Genomic DNA, 16,681 nt, shown 5'->3' with positions numbered 1-16,681 from the left:
TTTGCATAGCTCAAAAATATCAACACTAATTGAATAGTGTGCCCATGAAGAACCTTTCATGTATGACAAAATAATTTTGAATACTAAAAATAAAAAGATAATTATAAACTCCAGTAAAGCAATTGCTCTAGAATGTGGGTGCAAGTGAAATAAAGTAGAAGATAATATAGTTATCTAGGTAATGGGACTGGTGAGTTCTTATTCTTGAGCTGGTTGGGTTACAACTGAAAATATTACTATACAACCCTAAAATATTTGGGTTACTTATGTCCTTTTATCCATCAAATTTTAGTAGATATGGAAAGATATTAAAAGTAAGAATTAAATGGAATGGATAAAGTGATGAAAATGAGCATTAGTTACATATTCAAGATACTTGATTTGAAGAAAAGTGGAATATGGTATAACTAGAAAGATCAGTGTCTGAGGTCTGAGATGGTGTGTGTGTGTGTGTGTGTGTGTGTTTAAGGAGAGAATCTAGATCCTGATTATATATAAGAGGGTAGTTTGAATTAGAGTGTTGTATCCTAGAAAGTCTCTGGAGAGCTTGCTTGTTCATGTTGCTTTCCTGCTGTTCTACCATTTGTGCATGACCTCTAGCATAGCTTTGGAAGATGGAGTATCACAAGCTTTCACAAGCTTTTCTATCCTGGCTGGCCTTGAACTGTACCCTCTGGCTCTCAGCCTCCTGAATAAGCTAAAGATTACAGGAGCTATCAACAACACCCAGTGAGACATTGTGTTAATTATCATGACTATTGTCCTGCTACTAGAATCTATTGTGTAAAGACTAGAAACTAAATTCAAAGTCCTAAACCATGTAGGACATCATTGTTTTCAAATAAGAATAATTCAAAATGCCAATTGATGTTATAGAAAGTTTGACAAACCCAATGACAGACAAAACAAAGCAGGGTGGAGGACTAATATATACATATATATCACTAATATATATTATATATTAATATATTAGCAAACAACTAATTAAGAGAGCAATTCAGGAGAAGACCTTGGCTGAAAAGTAGCTGCATTACATCATCAGAGCCTGGAGACCACCAAGGAGTCAAATTTGTCTTCAGCCTACTGCTTTAAATAGAAGGCCTGTGAGGCTGACCTCATTCCAGCTTTGCTGTAACTGGAAACAAACACAAAGGGCCTATTGAGAATTTTATTGCTGATCACTCTGGAAAAACAGACAAAACATGTAGCAAGTACAAAATAAAAAATGTAGGTGGGATGAAGTTACCTCCAAGGTAAGGAAGTGTAAAAGCTAGGCCTTTTCTCTAGGACCTGCCATTACTGTAGACCAGAGAGGGTTCTTCACAAGGCTGACAATTGTAAGGTTGAATCAACTATGTTACTTGAAAAGGCAATCCAAATTGTATGAGCTTTAAGACCCAGAGGAAAATGAAATTTATCTCTGAGTGCATGAGAAATGTTGAATTTAGTCATTTCTGTAGTTGCTTTTGTTGATATATTTGCTTACACGCATCCTGAAGCTCAATAGCCACATACTGCTCTTGTTTAGTTTCCTAGAAGTAGTGTATAAAAATTGATGGCTTTCTGGGTCTTCTGCTCTTAGTGTTTTCACAGGTCATTTCCTCAATAAAAACCTGTCTTCTGGCATGAAAGGCCTGGGGGTACAATTAGGTCAAACAAAGGAGAATAATTCAGAGATTCAATTTCCCCTACTCTAAGGGGAATCACATTAGAGAGGAAAACTGCTATCTGTTGTTCTCATGGTGTCCATGGGAAGGAACAACTCAAGAAATTACTAAGAGATTCACCAAAGAAGCTGTTGATAAATAAATTCCAGAGACTTTTCTCATGAGAGTCACATTAGATAATCTTGATCTGAAAAAGACATTTTAGGAGCCATTTCCTTTACACCGTTTCTTAATCATGAGTGATGCCAAATTCCCTTGGAGGATCTTTTAATAATCACATAATAAAATCTGCTTAAAAGATCTACTTTATAATCCCTAGTTTAGATACCAGAGAATCCAAATCTAAGTATGAAGATGACATCACTCTGAGATAGAGAGCATGAGAGAGAGAGAAAGAGAGAGAGTCAGAGACAAAAACAAAGACAGACAGAGACAAAGACAGAGACACAGACAGATTACAAAGGAAGAAAGAAAACTGGGGGAAAAAAGGGAAGCCAGGGAGGGAGAAAGGAAGAAAGGAAGGAAGGGAGGGAAGGTTTAAGTGTGAAAGAGAACATCCAATGCATCAAAGAAGAATCCATTGAATTTAATCAGGTCATTGTAACTGTACATACTTGCATGTGATGTAAATGAGAGTAGAAACAGAAAGAGAAAAATCTAAAGAGAATATAGTGAAAATAAAGCTAAAATTTACAGCAAATATTGATTTAGGATGTAATATAGTATTTGAGTCTACTCCATTGTGCAACAAATAGTATGATTGCAAAGAATATTTAAAGGGCACAATGAGAAATGGAAAAATGAAACTGGAATGTATTAGGCCAAAAAAATTTTACTCAACATTAAAGAAACTCTAAAACACATGGATAGGTGTTCATGGCCTTTACACATGGGGCAAAGCAGAAATCTAAATGCCAGCAATGTGAGGGGAGCTGAATTTTTAAAAATAATGTCAGATATTCAAGGTGCATTGTAATTCATAAACTGCTTTGTTAAATGGTAACTGCTTTTGTACAACTGTTTAAAGAGAAGAAGGAGGAGGAGGAGGAAGAGGAGGAGGAGAAGGGGGAGAAATCTATGGATTGAGAAAGGGAGAAGAGTAAAGAATAAAGAGCAGGAAACATATATATGTATGTATATATATATATATATATATATATATGAAAGAAAGAGAGAAAGAGAGAGAGAGGAGAGAGAGAGAGAGAGTACAATAAAGTCAGATCATACTGTGGGGGATATTTAACTTATGAGTCTAGAAGTCAAATGGGCAATTTAGACGGAAAAAGATATGTCAGACAAATAATAACATTTTCCAGAGATGAACCCATGGAGTTCCATGTAGACAAGCCCAAAGTCAATAAAATTAACACATAAGAGACAGTAAATTCCAGATATTAAAAGGAAAATCTAAAAGCTTGGGCTCAGCATACATGGGCAGGAGAGTGGTTACCTTACACAACTTTGGAATGAGAATTGCTCAATTCTTAGAAGCTACATTGTTGCTCAAAAATCAGTGGAGCAAATTCTTCAAAACATATGAAACAAATGAATTTCCATGGAATTTTATATTTCCCTTCTTATTGTGTGATAAACTTCCTCTAACATTAAATGGCCCAGCAGTCACAACTATTTTCCTAATTACAATAATATAAATAGTTAATTATTGTTTAACTAAAATTTGTATATCAACAAACTTGGAAGTCAAAAGGCAGGGACTAAAGAGCTGCTGGGGAAGAGTGGTGCATAGACATTTGAACTGAGCTACTACAAGAGAAGGAAGATAAAGTTTTCATCTTCCCTCAAGTTCACAGATCCCACCAAAAATCTCCAACCCAAAATTTCAATAAAGAGCAGTGCACAAATATTTATATAAAGCATGTGGTGGGGGACAGGGCGGAGGAAACAGTTGTACAATTGTACTCTGGGCCTTGTTCCTGCTAAACACAGACTCTAGCAGTGAGTTATACTCTTCAGCTCCTAGAGCAAAATATTGTGTATAAATAAAAAAGAACAAGAACCAGAAGAAGCATTGAAGAATTTAAAATTATTTCCTCTTGGGATTAGGAACTTCCAAGGACCATAGAATTCTGTTTTTTGTCATATTTTTAAAAGACTTAAAACTTGGATTTGGTCCACTTTGATGAATACAAAAACAAATTATAAAGAACATGGATACCATACATACATTTGTCCTAAAAATACTATGATTCAAGTAATATTACATGTTTCATATAAAATAGATACAGGTCTAAAGAATTTAACCCAAATCAGTCCGTGTATAGCCATAGAGTATTAAGAACTGCTGATGTTTTTGCAACCTTGACCATTTTCAAAATATATTCTTCCTTACCTTAAGACCATGCTTTAATCTATCAAGTTCAAGGAGCATCCTTCTGAATTAGTATTATGCTAGTAGAACTACACGAGGCCGTTTTACCAATGTCATACACCCACATTTCTTCAAGCCTGGGCGTTGGAGCAATAAAACCCAGAGAAACTCCTAGTGATTCACAATGCTCCATCCCATGTCTCAGGATAGTGGGTGTGACAACAAAGTAAATAATGCAAGAAGAATGTCAGATCACCAGCAGGAGCCTTTGGGGATCTGTATATCAGTTTGTGTTCTAGAAAAGTGCATTCATAATGTTTCATGAACTTTAAAAAATGATTTCATTTTAAAAGAATATTTTATTTCAATAAGGTAATCACTCAAAAAAAATTAAAGTGGTCAACACAGTGAAAGGAAATAAGCTGAGGATAATCCTTGCAATTCTTCTCCCCTTTGCTTTCCCTCTGGAATAGCAATTTGGTGTTTGGATACCTCTCTATAGCCGTCACTGATTCGCTCCAAGCTCAGGGAATACACAAGGTCCCTGCCTCCCACAAAGAGCCGTTCTTGATATTCATCCAGCAGCATTGCATGGAGATCCAGAAATCCAAAAGGGCTGTGAAATATTGATGTTCTGTTCAGATCCAAGAGTTCTGAAATGCAAAGACATATGTACACTAAGCAAAGAGAAAGTGCAAATACTTTTGTAACACATTTTTCTTATCTCTACGTAGTTAACATTCATTTATCATAAATATAAAGTCTTTGAGTTTTATTTTTCAAAAAAGATTCTTGTATATTGTACAATAATATAATAAAGCATATTGTCACTTCTCAGTATCTACAAGGAATAATTTCCAGGTTCCTCTACTAAAAATAAAAAATTCCAAGGTTGTTCAAGTCCCTTTTACAAATGGCATATAGCTGTGGCATTTAACCCATGCACATTCTTCTCTACCTTCAGTGATCTCTAGGTTATTTTTATTACCAAACACAATGTAAATTCTATGTAATAGTCATTGTACTGTATAATTTGGAGAATAATGACAGGAACAGTATTTGCATGTTCCATATAGATACATCATTTTAATCCACAGTGATTGAATCTGTGGATATGAAACCCATAGAGATAAGTGATTGCCTACTTGTACAGTATGAATCGCAATGCATTTTAATGTGTGAAAATTTAAATATTTTATAAATGTGTGAACCTAAAAACAAGTCCAACTTAATATGTAACTATTCTGTTTTTGTATACATAATGCTATGTGAAAAAGTCATTTTTTACCTTCCACATATATAACAAAATGTCAAATCTAACCATTAGTGGTTCATGTCTATAATCTTAGTTACTTAGGAAGCTGAGAAACAGAGAATCATGGCTCAAATCTAGCCAAGGCAGATAATCCATGACTCCATCCCCAAAGTAAACTTCAGAAAGCTGGGCTAAAGGTAAGGTTCCAGTGGATAGAGCACCAGCTGAGCAAGTAAGCCTAGCCAATACAAGAATTTAAGCTCAAACCTTCATTTTACAAACCCTCATCTTACTCCAGTTCAAGCCTACACATAGCACATCCAAAGTGTATTCTTTTTAACCCTAAATTGAAAACAACTTGGAAAAATGATGTTACAACTTGAAATTGGTATTGAAAGTCACATCCCATATCAAACTGCACAACTCTGGGAACTATGAAGATTGTGCATACAGTTGAGTTTTCACCTCACTTTCATAACCGTGAGAAATTGTCAGACTAGTGAGGATATAGTTTCTACCATTCTTGATTTGAGCTAGTCTACGAACTGCAAATACTTAAGTTTTAAAAATCAGAATTTGGCAAACCTCTCTTGTATGTAATCTTTTTGTTCAAGGCATGAATTATTTAAACTCAGTAAATAGATATGTCAGAGTTGGTGTTAATGAGAAAAAAATATTGCCCCAAGGCTACACGCTGAAAAAGACCTTTGGGAAAGGTAACTTTCTTTACCAAAGGTCAATGCCTAATGCATCTGAAAGAAAATGTGTATTCTTACTGACTAGAACACTAACACATAAGAAATAAGAACAAGATTGGTAGGTGTAGAGCATTTTGCTTGTCCTTTTAAAGTTTATGTTTCTAACAAATGTAAACTTGAACTTACTTGCCATCTCAGAGCTCAATAGGGTGAGGCAAGAAGATTGTGAAATCAGGCCAGCCTCAGCTGGCTGTAGAGAAAGTGATGGGGGAAAAGTGCTTTGGAATTTGCAAAACTATAAGTATAAAATAAAAATTTTAAATGGGTGGGGTGGGGAGAGATGGGTGAAAACAATGGAAATTATGACATTTACTAACATGCATTTAACTCACAAACTGACATGTTGAACTAAGACCATTTTGAACAAATAGTTAAGATAATAAAAATACTAAAAATAAAATTAAAAATGTTATTTTACTTATTTTATTTTAAACATTATTACTTAAATTTTTAAATATGATATGACATTAATAGTCTTAATATTGCTGAGATTTAATATAACATATTAACAATCTCAACACAACAAAGCAGTTTAAGTAATCATTTTCTTTTTATTTCACTGGTGGAGAAAGTCAGATATTCAGAAATTTAATGACTATCCTTTCAGCATATTCTACTATAATAATACTCACCCAAATTACTCATTAAAATATGAAAATTGAAGTATAATCTTACAGTTAGAAGTCGGACTGCCAAGTACCTATCTAACTTCGAAGACTCTTAGCCTCTTTAACTTGGAATTCTCTTATCTTCCACCTTTAAAATATTTAACTCTTTAACTTAAGTGTATTTTTTAAGATGAAGGCTCTAAACAGCATTAAAAATAAACATTTCTATTATGAAAAAATTACGCAGTGTTAAGTAGAGTGTAAGCTTGTAAGTTTTGGAAGCTTTGTTTAAAAAAAAAAAAAAAAGAACACCCAATAAGAAAAAAAAATCTCTCATCTTGATCTAAAGCAAAATATTTAAACTATTATTTACAGCTTTTCAGATACTGAGATTATTACAGAAGCAGATAATCTTGGTGTTGTTCTAAAGAATCTTGGAGATTATTTAGCCTGACTTGTTATTATTGCCTCAGAAGAAATTGCTGCCAAAATATGCTAGATGCATAAAATAAATATCATCACATGCCTTAGGCAAATGAGTAAATAAATTTCACTTCATTTATGAAGGTATTTCCTAGAATAATTACTATAGTCATTTTAAAGTTAAAAAATAGTAATTGGAGTATAATTTTCTTTATACATTTTTACGATATGAGAGGAGAGTGCATTGAATACTGTAGCTGCTCTGGACCTTGACCCTCACCATAAAAGGAACCAGTGCCAACAGTTGAATTCCTCAGGAGTTCAGGCTTGTCAATTTATAGGGTATTTTAGAATCAGAACACTAAGCAAAGCATTTCAGTTCAATGGCAGTTATAACCACTGATCTCAAGCTTTAATTTTCTTTAACATGTAAACTGTTCTTCTTAGCACGCTATAATTCTCTGTCATCTTTGACTTTGTCAGGAAAAGTTGATAATAGTCATTTTAGATATTTGTGCCTTAAACATATACCTGGAAAAATAGACAGAGAATTCCCTAATATAGACTTGGAAAAAAAGTATTGTATTTGTTATATATCTTGTTATTTATCAATAGTAACTTCATTGTATGCTGAAAAACATTATGGTGGACATCAATTATCACAATAATAATAATAATAATAACAATAATAATAAAGTTTCATGATCCATGTTCCTTTTATAATTGTAATACTTAAGAAAAAGTCAACTGAATTCCTATCCAAATGCAGTCTACATCAAATGATTTTATGATCATGGTGGCCATGCCAATACATAGACAATTGAGAGAACAGAGATTAAATTAGTGTAACACAAATGCGAGGACAGAAAGCCAGGCCTCATGGCAACTTGAAAAGGAGCAACAGAGAGTCTCTTAGACTTTTGTTTGCTACTTGTTAGTCTTTGGCCATAGCTTTGCTGATTTAAAGGGTTTAATTATTAGTCTGCTCATGATCAAATATTTCTTTTGGTCCCTAAATACATGAAAGCTTCCAGCACTCACACAACATTGTAAGACAATAGTTCCTGCACTTCTCCATTCTCAAAGAAGAGTATATTGGCTCAGCAGTGTTTGTACTTCATAGACTAGAAAATGGCTACTTTACGATCGATCACTTATCTGGGAGTCATGTAGAGAAGTGTGATCTGTATGATTGTATGTAGTCACTGCAAAGTATGTTCCCAGTTCATTGGCAAATCTATTCATTCTGTTTATAATCATGAGTAAATTAATAGAAATAAATTATTATAATCTATATTGCCATAGAATGATAGGCTTGTAGTTTGTAGATATTCAATATAATCCTATTATGTCTGCCAAAAAGTTGGGAGTTTCATTAATTAATTTCTGCTAACTAAATTAAAGTGTCTCACAAAGGAGATAAAATGATCAAACCGTTTTCTCTCTCTTCTACTTCATCTGTACGTTATTTCAAGGAATTGATGTATGTTTTATTTGAAAAAAAAAGAGCATTCTAAGCAACAAAACCAACAAAATAAACAAGCAATGAGATAAAAAGTAACATTTGGTAACCAGTAGAACTTAAAGTTTTAAAAAAGTAGAAATACTATTTTTATATTAAAAACCAAAACTAAGGCTGGGAAGTTGGCTCAGTGGTAAAGTGCTTGCCTCACATGAATGAGGCCCAAGTTTCGATTCCTTAGCACCACATAAGCAGAAAAAATGCAGAAGTGGCACTGTGGCTCAAGTGATAGAGCGCTAGCCTTGAGCTGAAGAGCTGAGGGACAGTGCCCAGGCCCAGAGTTCAGCCCCCACAACCAACAACAAAAAAAAAAAAACCTCTTTATGTGAGGCACATGTAAGGAAACAAACTGTGGTTTTTAAATGTGCTGAAAGAGCTTTTTAAAGAAAGTAGAAAAAGATTCTGTATGTATTCTATAAACAGTATGTCAAAAAGTGGACATCTAGTATAGAATTCATGTGAAAAGAATTCACCTTTATTAACTGTTTCAAAAATTAGAATGCTGTATAACAATATTTTAAAAAATTATAATACTTAATGAAAATTAGATCCAGAACACTGATTCTAGATTTTTCCAGGAGTCAATGTAACTTTTTTTCTCTTTGTTCAAATTTTCTCACCACAATTCAAAAGCTCATTTATCACATAATTTTTTACAATGAGATAGAAAGTTTTTTTCTTTTATACAACATTTCCTTATCTCTCTGTATATCATTTCTCTAGCCCTGATCTGTACTTGGCAGTTGTATATAACATAGTATTTAAAGGCTGAAGGTTTATTATCTCATTTAATCATTGTGACTCTCCCCATTCAGAAATACTACTATATCTATTTTCTACTTGCACAAAGAGAAGATTGTAGGGCTTCAGTGCACAGTTAAGTTTATTTCATCAGTGTTGGTGTTAAGTTTGAGCTGGAGATGTTAAGAGAGTTTTAGTATTAAAAATTCATGAGTTGGGAGGTCTGTCATCATTGTGAACTCACATAGGTCAGGAAGCCCTACTTCCGGGCCCAGAGTCAAAGAGCAAAAAGACTGTTTGGCTTGTTAAAATGCATGAGATATAAACTATATATAGTGTTCCTTTCAAACAATGAGTCCATAGTCTACAATATATCCTTCCAGAAGCAACTAAGAAAAGTCTAGTCTACTGAGGGCTTATGCTATATTGAATCTCTTTTTGCAGAAATTGATAGGAAGAACAAGTTTGATTGAAATGATTTTCCAATATTTGATTAATTAAATTAATATAACTAAAATAATTAAATACCAATATCAACAGGAAAATCCAGGTCATTACTGTGTTTACCTTCAGTGTACATTTTGCAAATAGTCTTAAAAACCTACAGCATCGGTTGTGTTGCTTTATTGATTGGAGTCATACGTGAGTTTTATTTAGTTTATTCTTGGAAAAAAAAATAGAACGTTTTATCCTAATTTTCTCGAATTCCAAAGTCTCTTGCATGTTCTTTCTCCATGCCTACTAAGGCAAACTAAAGGCAAGCAAGCTTTCCTCTTCTTTTTAAGTTTTAGTCATATTCATGCTCTTCCCTCCGAATCACAGTCCCTGGACTTGGCATATTTACCAAGCAATGGCCAACTCCTTTATCCCTTAGCTGCTTCAAGCTGTCTATCTGAAAGAAACAGAATATACACAGGAAGAGGGGACAAAAACACTCTGATCTCAGATAATCTCCAGAAAACACAGTGCAAATAATGGAGAGGCTGACTCTGTGAGGAGAGAGCTCATCTTGAATTCTTCCTACTCTAAAAATAACACGAATTACTTGGTGAGGGAAAGGACAAAGGAACAAGACAAAATTGAAACGCACTAACTCTGAGTTCATCCGGAAATTTTTTTCTAAAGCGGGAACTAATTACTATAGCTAAGCTGAATGCCAATTATCAGCTGTCAATGAAGATATACACTTAGGGGTTAGTCATTTCCTCTCACGGTCTTTCTTTTTAACCTGTAGGATTCTACAGTTTTTGTTTTTGTTTTTAACTCACTGACATCAATTCTTAAAGACAGTTCTTTACACTTTGTCAAAATATATTTAAATCCCACAGGTCTGTGAGTGGGGGAAGGTTCTGAGTACGTGTTTTCCGGCTTTCAGCAGTTAAGTTTGCTGGGAGAGATGTTTCTTAAGGGCACTGTTCTTACTCTGCTATTACCTGCCAGGTAAAGACATGCTGAGACCAACGACTGTAACTAAATTTGTCATTAATTTTCAAATTAATTACTTTATTCAATGTGTGTCCTAAAGCTAATTCAATCTAACACAATTAAATTATAGACACAAGACGCATTTTTAGTCAAAATGAAATGTGGAAATGAGCACTTACAAGTTTTCTGAAAAGGAAGAGATGTACGTGATCCTTTAATGATTTTTGACAGTTGTGAACTGATAAGTTCTAAAGATTTGCTGAACCAGATACATCAAAAATAAAAAAAAATAAAGAAGAAATTTAGGGGCTCTGATTGCTATCCATTGATAAAGTGCTTGACTAGTCTGTGTGAAGGCATGGGTTCATTCCTTGGTACTGAAAACAGCAACAACAATGTTCAAAACTCAGTCAACATGTTCAAATGTGCAAACAAGGGCAGTCATGATTTGCTAATTGCCCTTTTACCTGTGGACTGTGCTAGGCTCTTCTGCATTCCTTGAACCTTTAGGATCTTTTAAATAAATCATAGGTAAATACTACATATGGTAGTATTCTAAGAGGTAAATACGAGATATGGTAGTATTGTAAGATTTTTAATCATTATCCACTTCTAATGGCAATAAAATAGTTCAGATATATATTAGGATAACCTATATCTTAAATAGTCTTTTATTTTACTCTCTCTTGTGTTGATCATAATTTTTCAGTATCATATGTGATATCTGAGATCACTTCTCTGTGAATTTCTCAATCAGCAAGAAGTCTCCACGGGACAAATTTACACAGAAGCATTCCCTACCCATGTATTAAGCCTTCACATGTGCTTGTGTTTAAAATGCTTACAAAAAGACTATCAAAGAACATAAAAATCGATGGTTTGAAAATTGGTTTATGATTTTTACTTGGCTGTTTAATTATGACTCTCTTTTATTTCATGAAAGGACAAAAGAGCAAGTCCTCTGTCTACAGCTTGCTACACTGAACTGGTTATAATGGAGCTAATCTGCCCAAGAAGGGAAGGGAGTCACTTCTTCCACATTCCTTTAGGGCCTTGTAAATTAGAGCATGTTATTCTAAATGTAATGAGAAGATACTCAACATTTTTAAAAGCAATTATATGACCAGATTTACTTTAAAATGCCAATTAGTTTTTGATGTGCATATCAGCCAGAAAGGGCCAAAAGAGGAATAAAGGGAGTTTGAAGATGATTTAATAAGCAACTGGGGAGAATGGAAGTAACAAGGAAAAGTCCATTATGGGTAGAAACCTGAAAGCTTACATGAAAGAAAACTATGTGTAAATCTAATATAATAGGGTAAACAAATTTGCTTACATGTTTAACATGAGTATAACAGACTAAATTTGGTGAAGAACTCAGTTCCTAACTAACTGCTGGTTTAGGCTCTTAGTATTTCAGAAGAATATTAAAAATCAGTAAGATTATATAAAAAATTAATCAGATTTGAGCTTTACTCATTTTATGTCAATAAGTTAATTTTTGCTTAAAATTTTTCAAATTTATGTACTTGACAAAATTAAACATATTCATTTTTTGAAAAAGAAAAAATAAATTTTTATTCAAAATTCTAGTGATCAACCCTCTGTCCAGTTCTTACTGCTCCCTCCTCATGAGTTACTTTTTTTTTTTTTTTTTGGGGTCCGGTAGTGGGGCCTGAACTCTGGGCCTGGGCGCTGTCCCTCAGCTCTTCAGCTCAAAGCTACTGCTCTACCACTTGAGCCACAGCGCCACTTCCGGCTTTTTTCTTTTTGCTTATGTGGTGCTGAGGAATCGAACCCAGGGCCTCGAGCATGCAAGGCAAGCGCTCTACCACTGAGCCACCTTCCCAGCCCCTCCTCATAAGTTTCTTAGGCATTCTTTGACATACATAGCATATTAAGTATAAATAAAGAAAATATATACATCTTTTTAACGTCTTATATTTTACGTATGAAATTAAATTTTATTTTCTTCACTCAAGATACCTTTTGTGTCAATTTTTCTATGTCAGTACTTAGAGATGGTTGTATAATATTCCCCTCTATGACCCACTTATGGGAAGTATTTGACTTTCTTCAGTTGTTGCTATATTAAAACAGCACTAGAATGCACATCTATAAATTTATATCAATGCAAAATTGACATGTATATTTGTAGGGAATATTTAGAAGCAGAATTATTGATCCAAATGTGATATACACATGTAACTTTATAAATGTCAATTTTTTTTCCACGGGGATTCTGTTCGAAATCCCTCCAGTCTATGAGTGACTATCCATATTTCTCTTCAGTTCTTCTATAATGAAAGTTTAGAATTCTTGCTGGTCTGATTAGGGAAACATACATTTAATTTCTTTTTTTCTCAGGTAAAATTATCTTTTTAGACATTTTAGGGTACTTTGTATTTACATTTTACAGTTTTCCTCACAAAACTATAAGAAATGCCTATTTTTTGTGTTCAAGGATTCTTGAACACAAGATATTTTCAGACTTAAATTTTATTTAATGGCATGGCTGAGAGATGAAGGAAGATAATTCCTTATAGATAGAAATTGCTGCTCTGGCAAAATTAGAAATTTAATTTTAATACTATAGTTCCTTACTTTAAAAATGGAATAAATTTAACCCCTCTATATAGTATCTTTACAATGAAAAAATGGAATAAATTTTCCCATTTCTTCTTTCATATTCTTAATTCTGGGTTATATGTCATAATGTTAGACATTCACATTTTACAAATCTGTACAAGTATCTACAAAATTATGTACAGATATCTGCAAAATGCTATTGATCCAGAAGTGAGCAAACTTCTGTCTTCCAGAAGCTGAGTTTGGGCATAAATATATCTCAGGCAATGTGATAAGCTGGTATTTTCATAAAAATACAAAAGGTGCAGTCTTGTCAAAGTGGAGCAAGGTTCTATTACCTGGAAGGACAAATTATTTAGTCAAAACCAACCTTTAAACCTGATACTTGACAGAAGGTTGCTTTCTGGACACTTCTTTGTATGAATTCCAGAATTCTAAGTAGAGGAAAAATGTGATAGAAGCTAGCCATTGCACTTATTTCTGTAATCCCAGTTAATTTTGGAAGCAGGAATAGGAGGATTGTGGATCCACATCAGCTCAGCAAAAATATAACAATACCACATTTCAAAAACAAGCAAGAACTAAGATATGATTTACATAGAAAACATATGCCATAGGAAACATTCTGGGGATATATGGTGACTTTGGGGGGACTTGTTTTTGCTCAGCATGACGTTTATCTTCTGCCTTTTACTAATTTCATATTTAATTGCATTTTTATTACAAAAAACATACCAGTCATATGAAATGAAGGGTGCCTTTAGGGAAAATTAAGGGTTTTCTTAAGTATGATGCAAGAATAGTGTTCAATAAACTATTCTAAGTAGGAAAAAAAACAAGCAAGATATGATTGGACATATTTCTGGTCCAGGTGTCTGGGAGGTACAGATGAAAGGATCTCAGTCAGAGGCTGACAAAAACAAAAACAAAAGGAATTTTATAATAAGATGTTCTAAGTAGTCAATGAAAGCACAGATTAAGGAAACCAAGGGTGTCTGTAAAATACTGTAATGTTTTTTGTACTATTAGCTATTACTTAAAGTGGGGAAAATACAAGCCCTACAAAATGCTCTATGTTTTTACAGTATTTATTACACTGTATTCTATAGCTCCTCATTTTGTATTTGACCAGCTTTAGTGATAGTAGCAATACATCTAACTTGTTACCTTGTGTAATTGTTAGACTTTTGTCAAAACTGGACACCTTTCTCCAACAATTTTATTGCTTTTCATTTTCTTCATCAATGTTATGGTTCTGAGTGACTTATTCTGGCTAGGCATAGACAAGCATTCAAATACTTATCCACAGCCCTTTTTGCTATAGTAAATTTCATAGAGTTCTGTTGTTTCCTTGAACTGATCAGTTACCAAGATTCTCCTATCACAAAGCATCAGTAATCACAACCAGTTTATTGGTTGAGATAGGATCACACTAACGTTTTATCACAGGCTGAACTTACAACACAGTCCTTCAGACCTCTGCCTCTGAATAGCTAGGATCAAGATCATAATCCTGTGCTTCAGTTTTTATTGACCTTTGGTCTAAAACACATTTTTCCAATAAACAAACCATTTCATAATAACAAACCAATTGTTCATAACAACAATCGAGTATATTAACTAAAACTGGATTGTCATCATATACTAGATCAGATATTTGGTGTGTAAAATCCTTCGATGTATTATGACTCAAATTTTTGCACCTATTTTCATCTCAAAAATTCATATTTACTTATGCAAAGTCCTACTTTCTAGCTTCTCTTAAGCGTCTAATAGGTTTCTCAAATTTAGCTAGTGAAGAATAAGTTAATTCTCACTCACAGAACAACTTATCCATTCTTCCCAAAAATGGGACATTGTTTTCTTGCAAACTCAAGGATGGTCGCTATTTTCTTCTCTAACTTCCCACTATCAGTTCTCTCTCTGTCTTTATCTCTGTCTCTCTGTGTCTGTCTGTCTGTCTGTCTGTCTCTCCCTCCCTCCCTCCCTCCCTCCGTCCCTCCCTCCCTCCCTTCCTCCTGTTGATCCTGGGTCCTCCCCTTGATCCTGGGACTTGAATACAGGGGTTTTGGAACTGTCCCTGAGCTTCCTTTGGTCAAGGCTTAGTGCTCTGCTGCAGAGCTACAGTGCCAATTCTGGCTTAGAACCGTAATCTTCAGCTCTCAGCCTTTGAGTAGCTAGGATTACAGGCCACTAAAGCTTGGTTCCACTATCAGTTCTTAAAATTGCCACAGCCACCATTCCTCGGGACTGATGCAACCACCTTCTATTTTCCAGCTTCTACTCTTCAGGGTAGCTGTGACCATCACCAGTCATTTCATCTCCCAGTAGCCACGATAGCATTCCTTTAATGCTGCAACTTGCGCCAGATGTTGTCCCCACGTTTTAAACTTTTCCACTGCTTCCTGACACTTTTAGACTAAAATTCTACCTCAAGTCTGGCATGATTTGTCAGCTCCTTACCCTTACCCCCAGGCTGCTCCATTTTTGCTTTTGCTCTGATTTTACAATTTGGCCCTGACTCCTCCTTCTGCCCGGAGCTCCTCCTCCCTTCGGCGCTTCCTTCTAAAAGTACCTTCTTGTGCTACCTAGGCGCACTAAGCTGCAACTCCTTCTGTATCCTTCATTGTAGGACTACTATTTTACTGGTAGTGGTGTTACCTTGAGTTGTTATCTTTTGATATGTGGGATTTTTCTAATCTACATCTTTCTTTTTTTTTTTTTTTCTAAATCTCTTCTGATAAGGACACAAGTTCCAACGCACCAGTAAACTTTTCCTTCTTGAACACTACAATATCCATAAAGTTTAAGTCAGGTCTATGGTTTATTTAGTAGGCATTAGATAAAGTTGTGCTAGATGAAATTAACTTTTCTGATTCCCAAGTTTTCTATTGAGTAATGTCAAACAAACAAAACCCCACTAAACAAACCAATTACTCGAAGAATCATGATTTCCAGAACCTAATGAGAAGCTTATATATACTGATATTTTTCTTAAGAGAGATGAGTGAAAATTTCCCCTGTAGAAATATGCCTTTCTTAATTACATTCTGTCAGGTAGATGTAGATGTTATTCTCAGAGCTCATCATCTAGGCTTAAGTAGAGTATTTAGCAAGTACATAATTACTGTGATCAGTATAAACAAGCCAGTGTATATTTTAAGTTAAAACTGACTTCCTACCAACAAGATTTGGGATTAATTTTCTATTTGTTCTTTAATCCAAGCCTATCTCAGCATGCACAAAAAAGTCTTTATTTCCTCAGAAAAGTTGCTTCATTTTTTATTATTTCCTTAGAAATTCTTCCTAAAGATAGCTATCTTTACCTCTGAAGCTTATATTCTTAGTACTTGACAAGCAGTTA

The 16,681-nt window shown here is 34.3% G+C and overlaps 1 protein-coding gene across 1 annotated transcript in view; it reads right to left on the bottom strand.

Annotated features, from left to right (window-relative positions):
* Sema3e (semaphorin 3E) overlaps nt 1-16,681 on the bottom strand; it is a 201,786-nt gene that overhangs the window by 90,011 nt on the left and 95,094 nt on the right. The window contains exon 2 of the mRNA XM_042684792.1: nt 4,489-4,649. Within this exon, the coding sequence (XP_042540726.1) occupies nt 4,489-4,649 (161 nt within the window). The remainder of the gene's footprint in view (nt 1-4,488; nt 4,650-16,681) is intronic.

The sequence above is a fragment of the Dipodomys spectabilis genome, unplaced genomic scaffold (assembly GCF_019054845.1).
Source record: "Dipodomys spectabilis isolate Male_0828 unplaced genomic scaffold, ASM1905484v1 ptg000089l, whole genome shotgun sequence".
Classification (NCBI taxonomy): domain Eukaryota; kingdom Metazoa; phylum Chordata; class Mammalia; order Rodentia; family Heteromyidae; genus Dipodomys; species Dipodomys spectabilis.
This window is presented reverse-complemented; position numbering and strand designations above follow the sequence as displayed.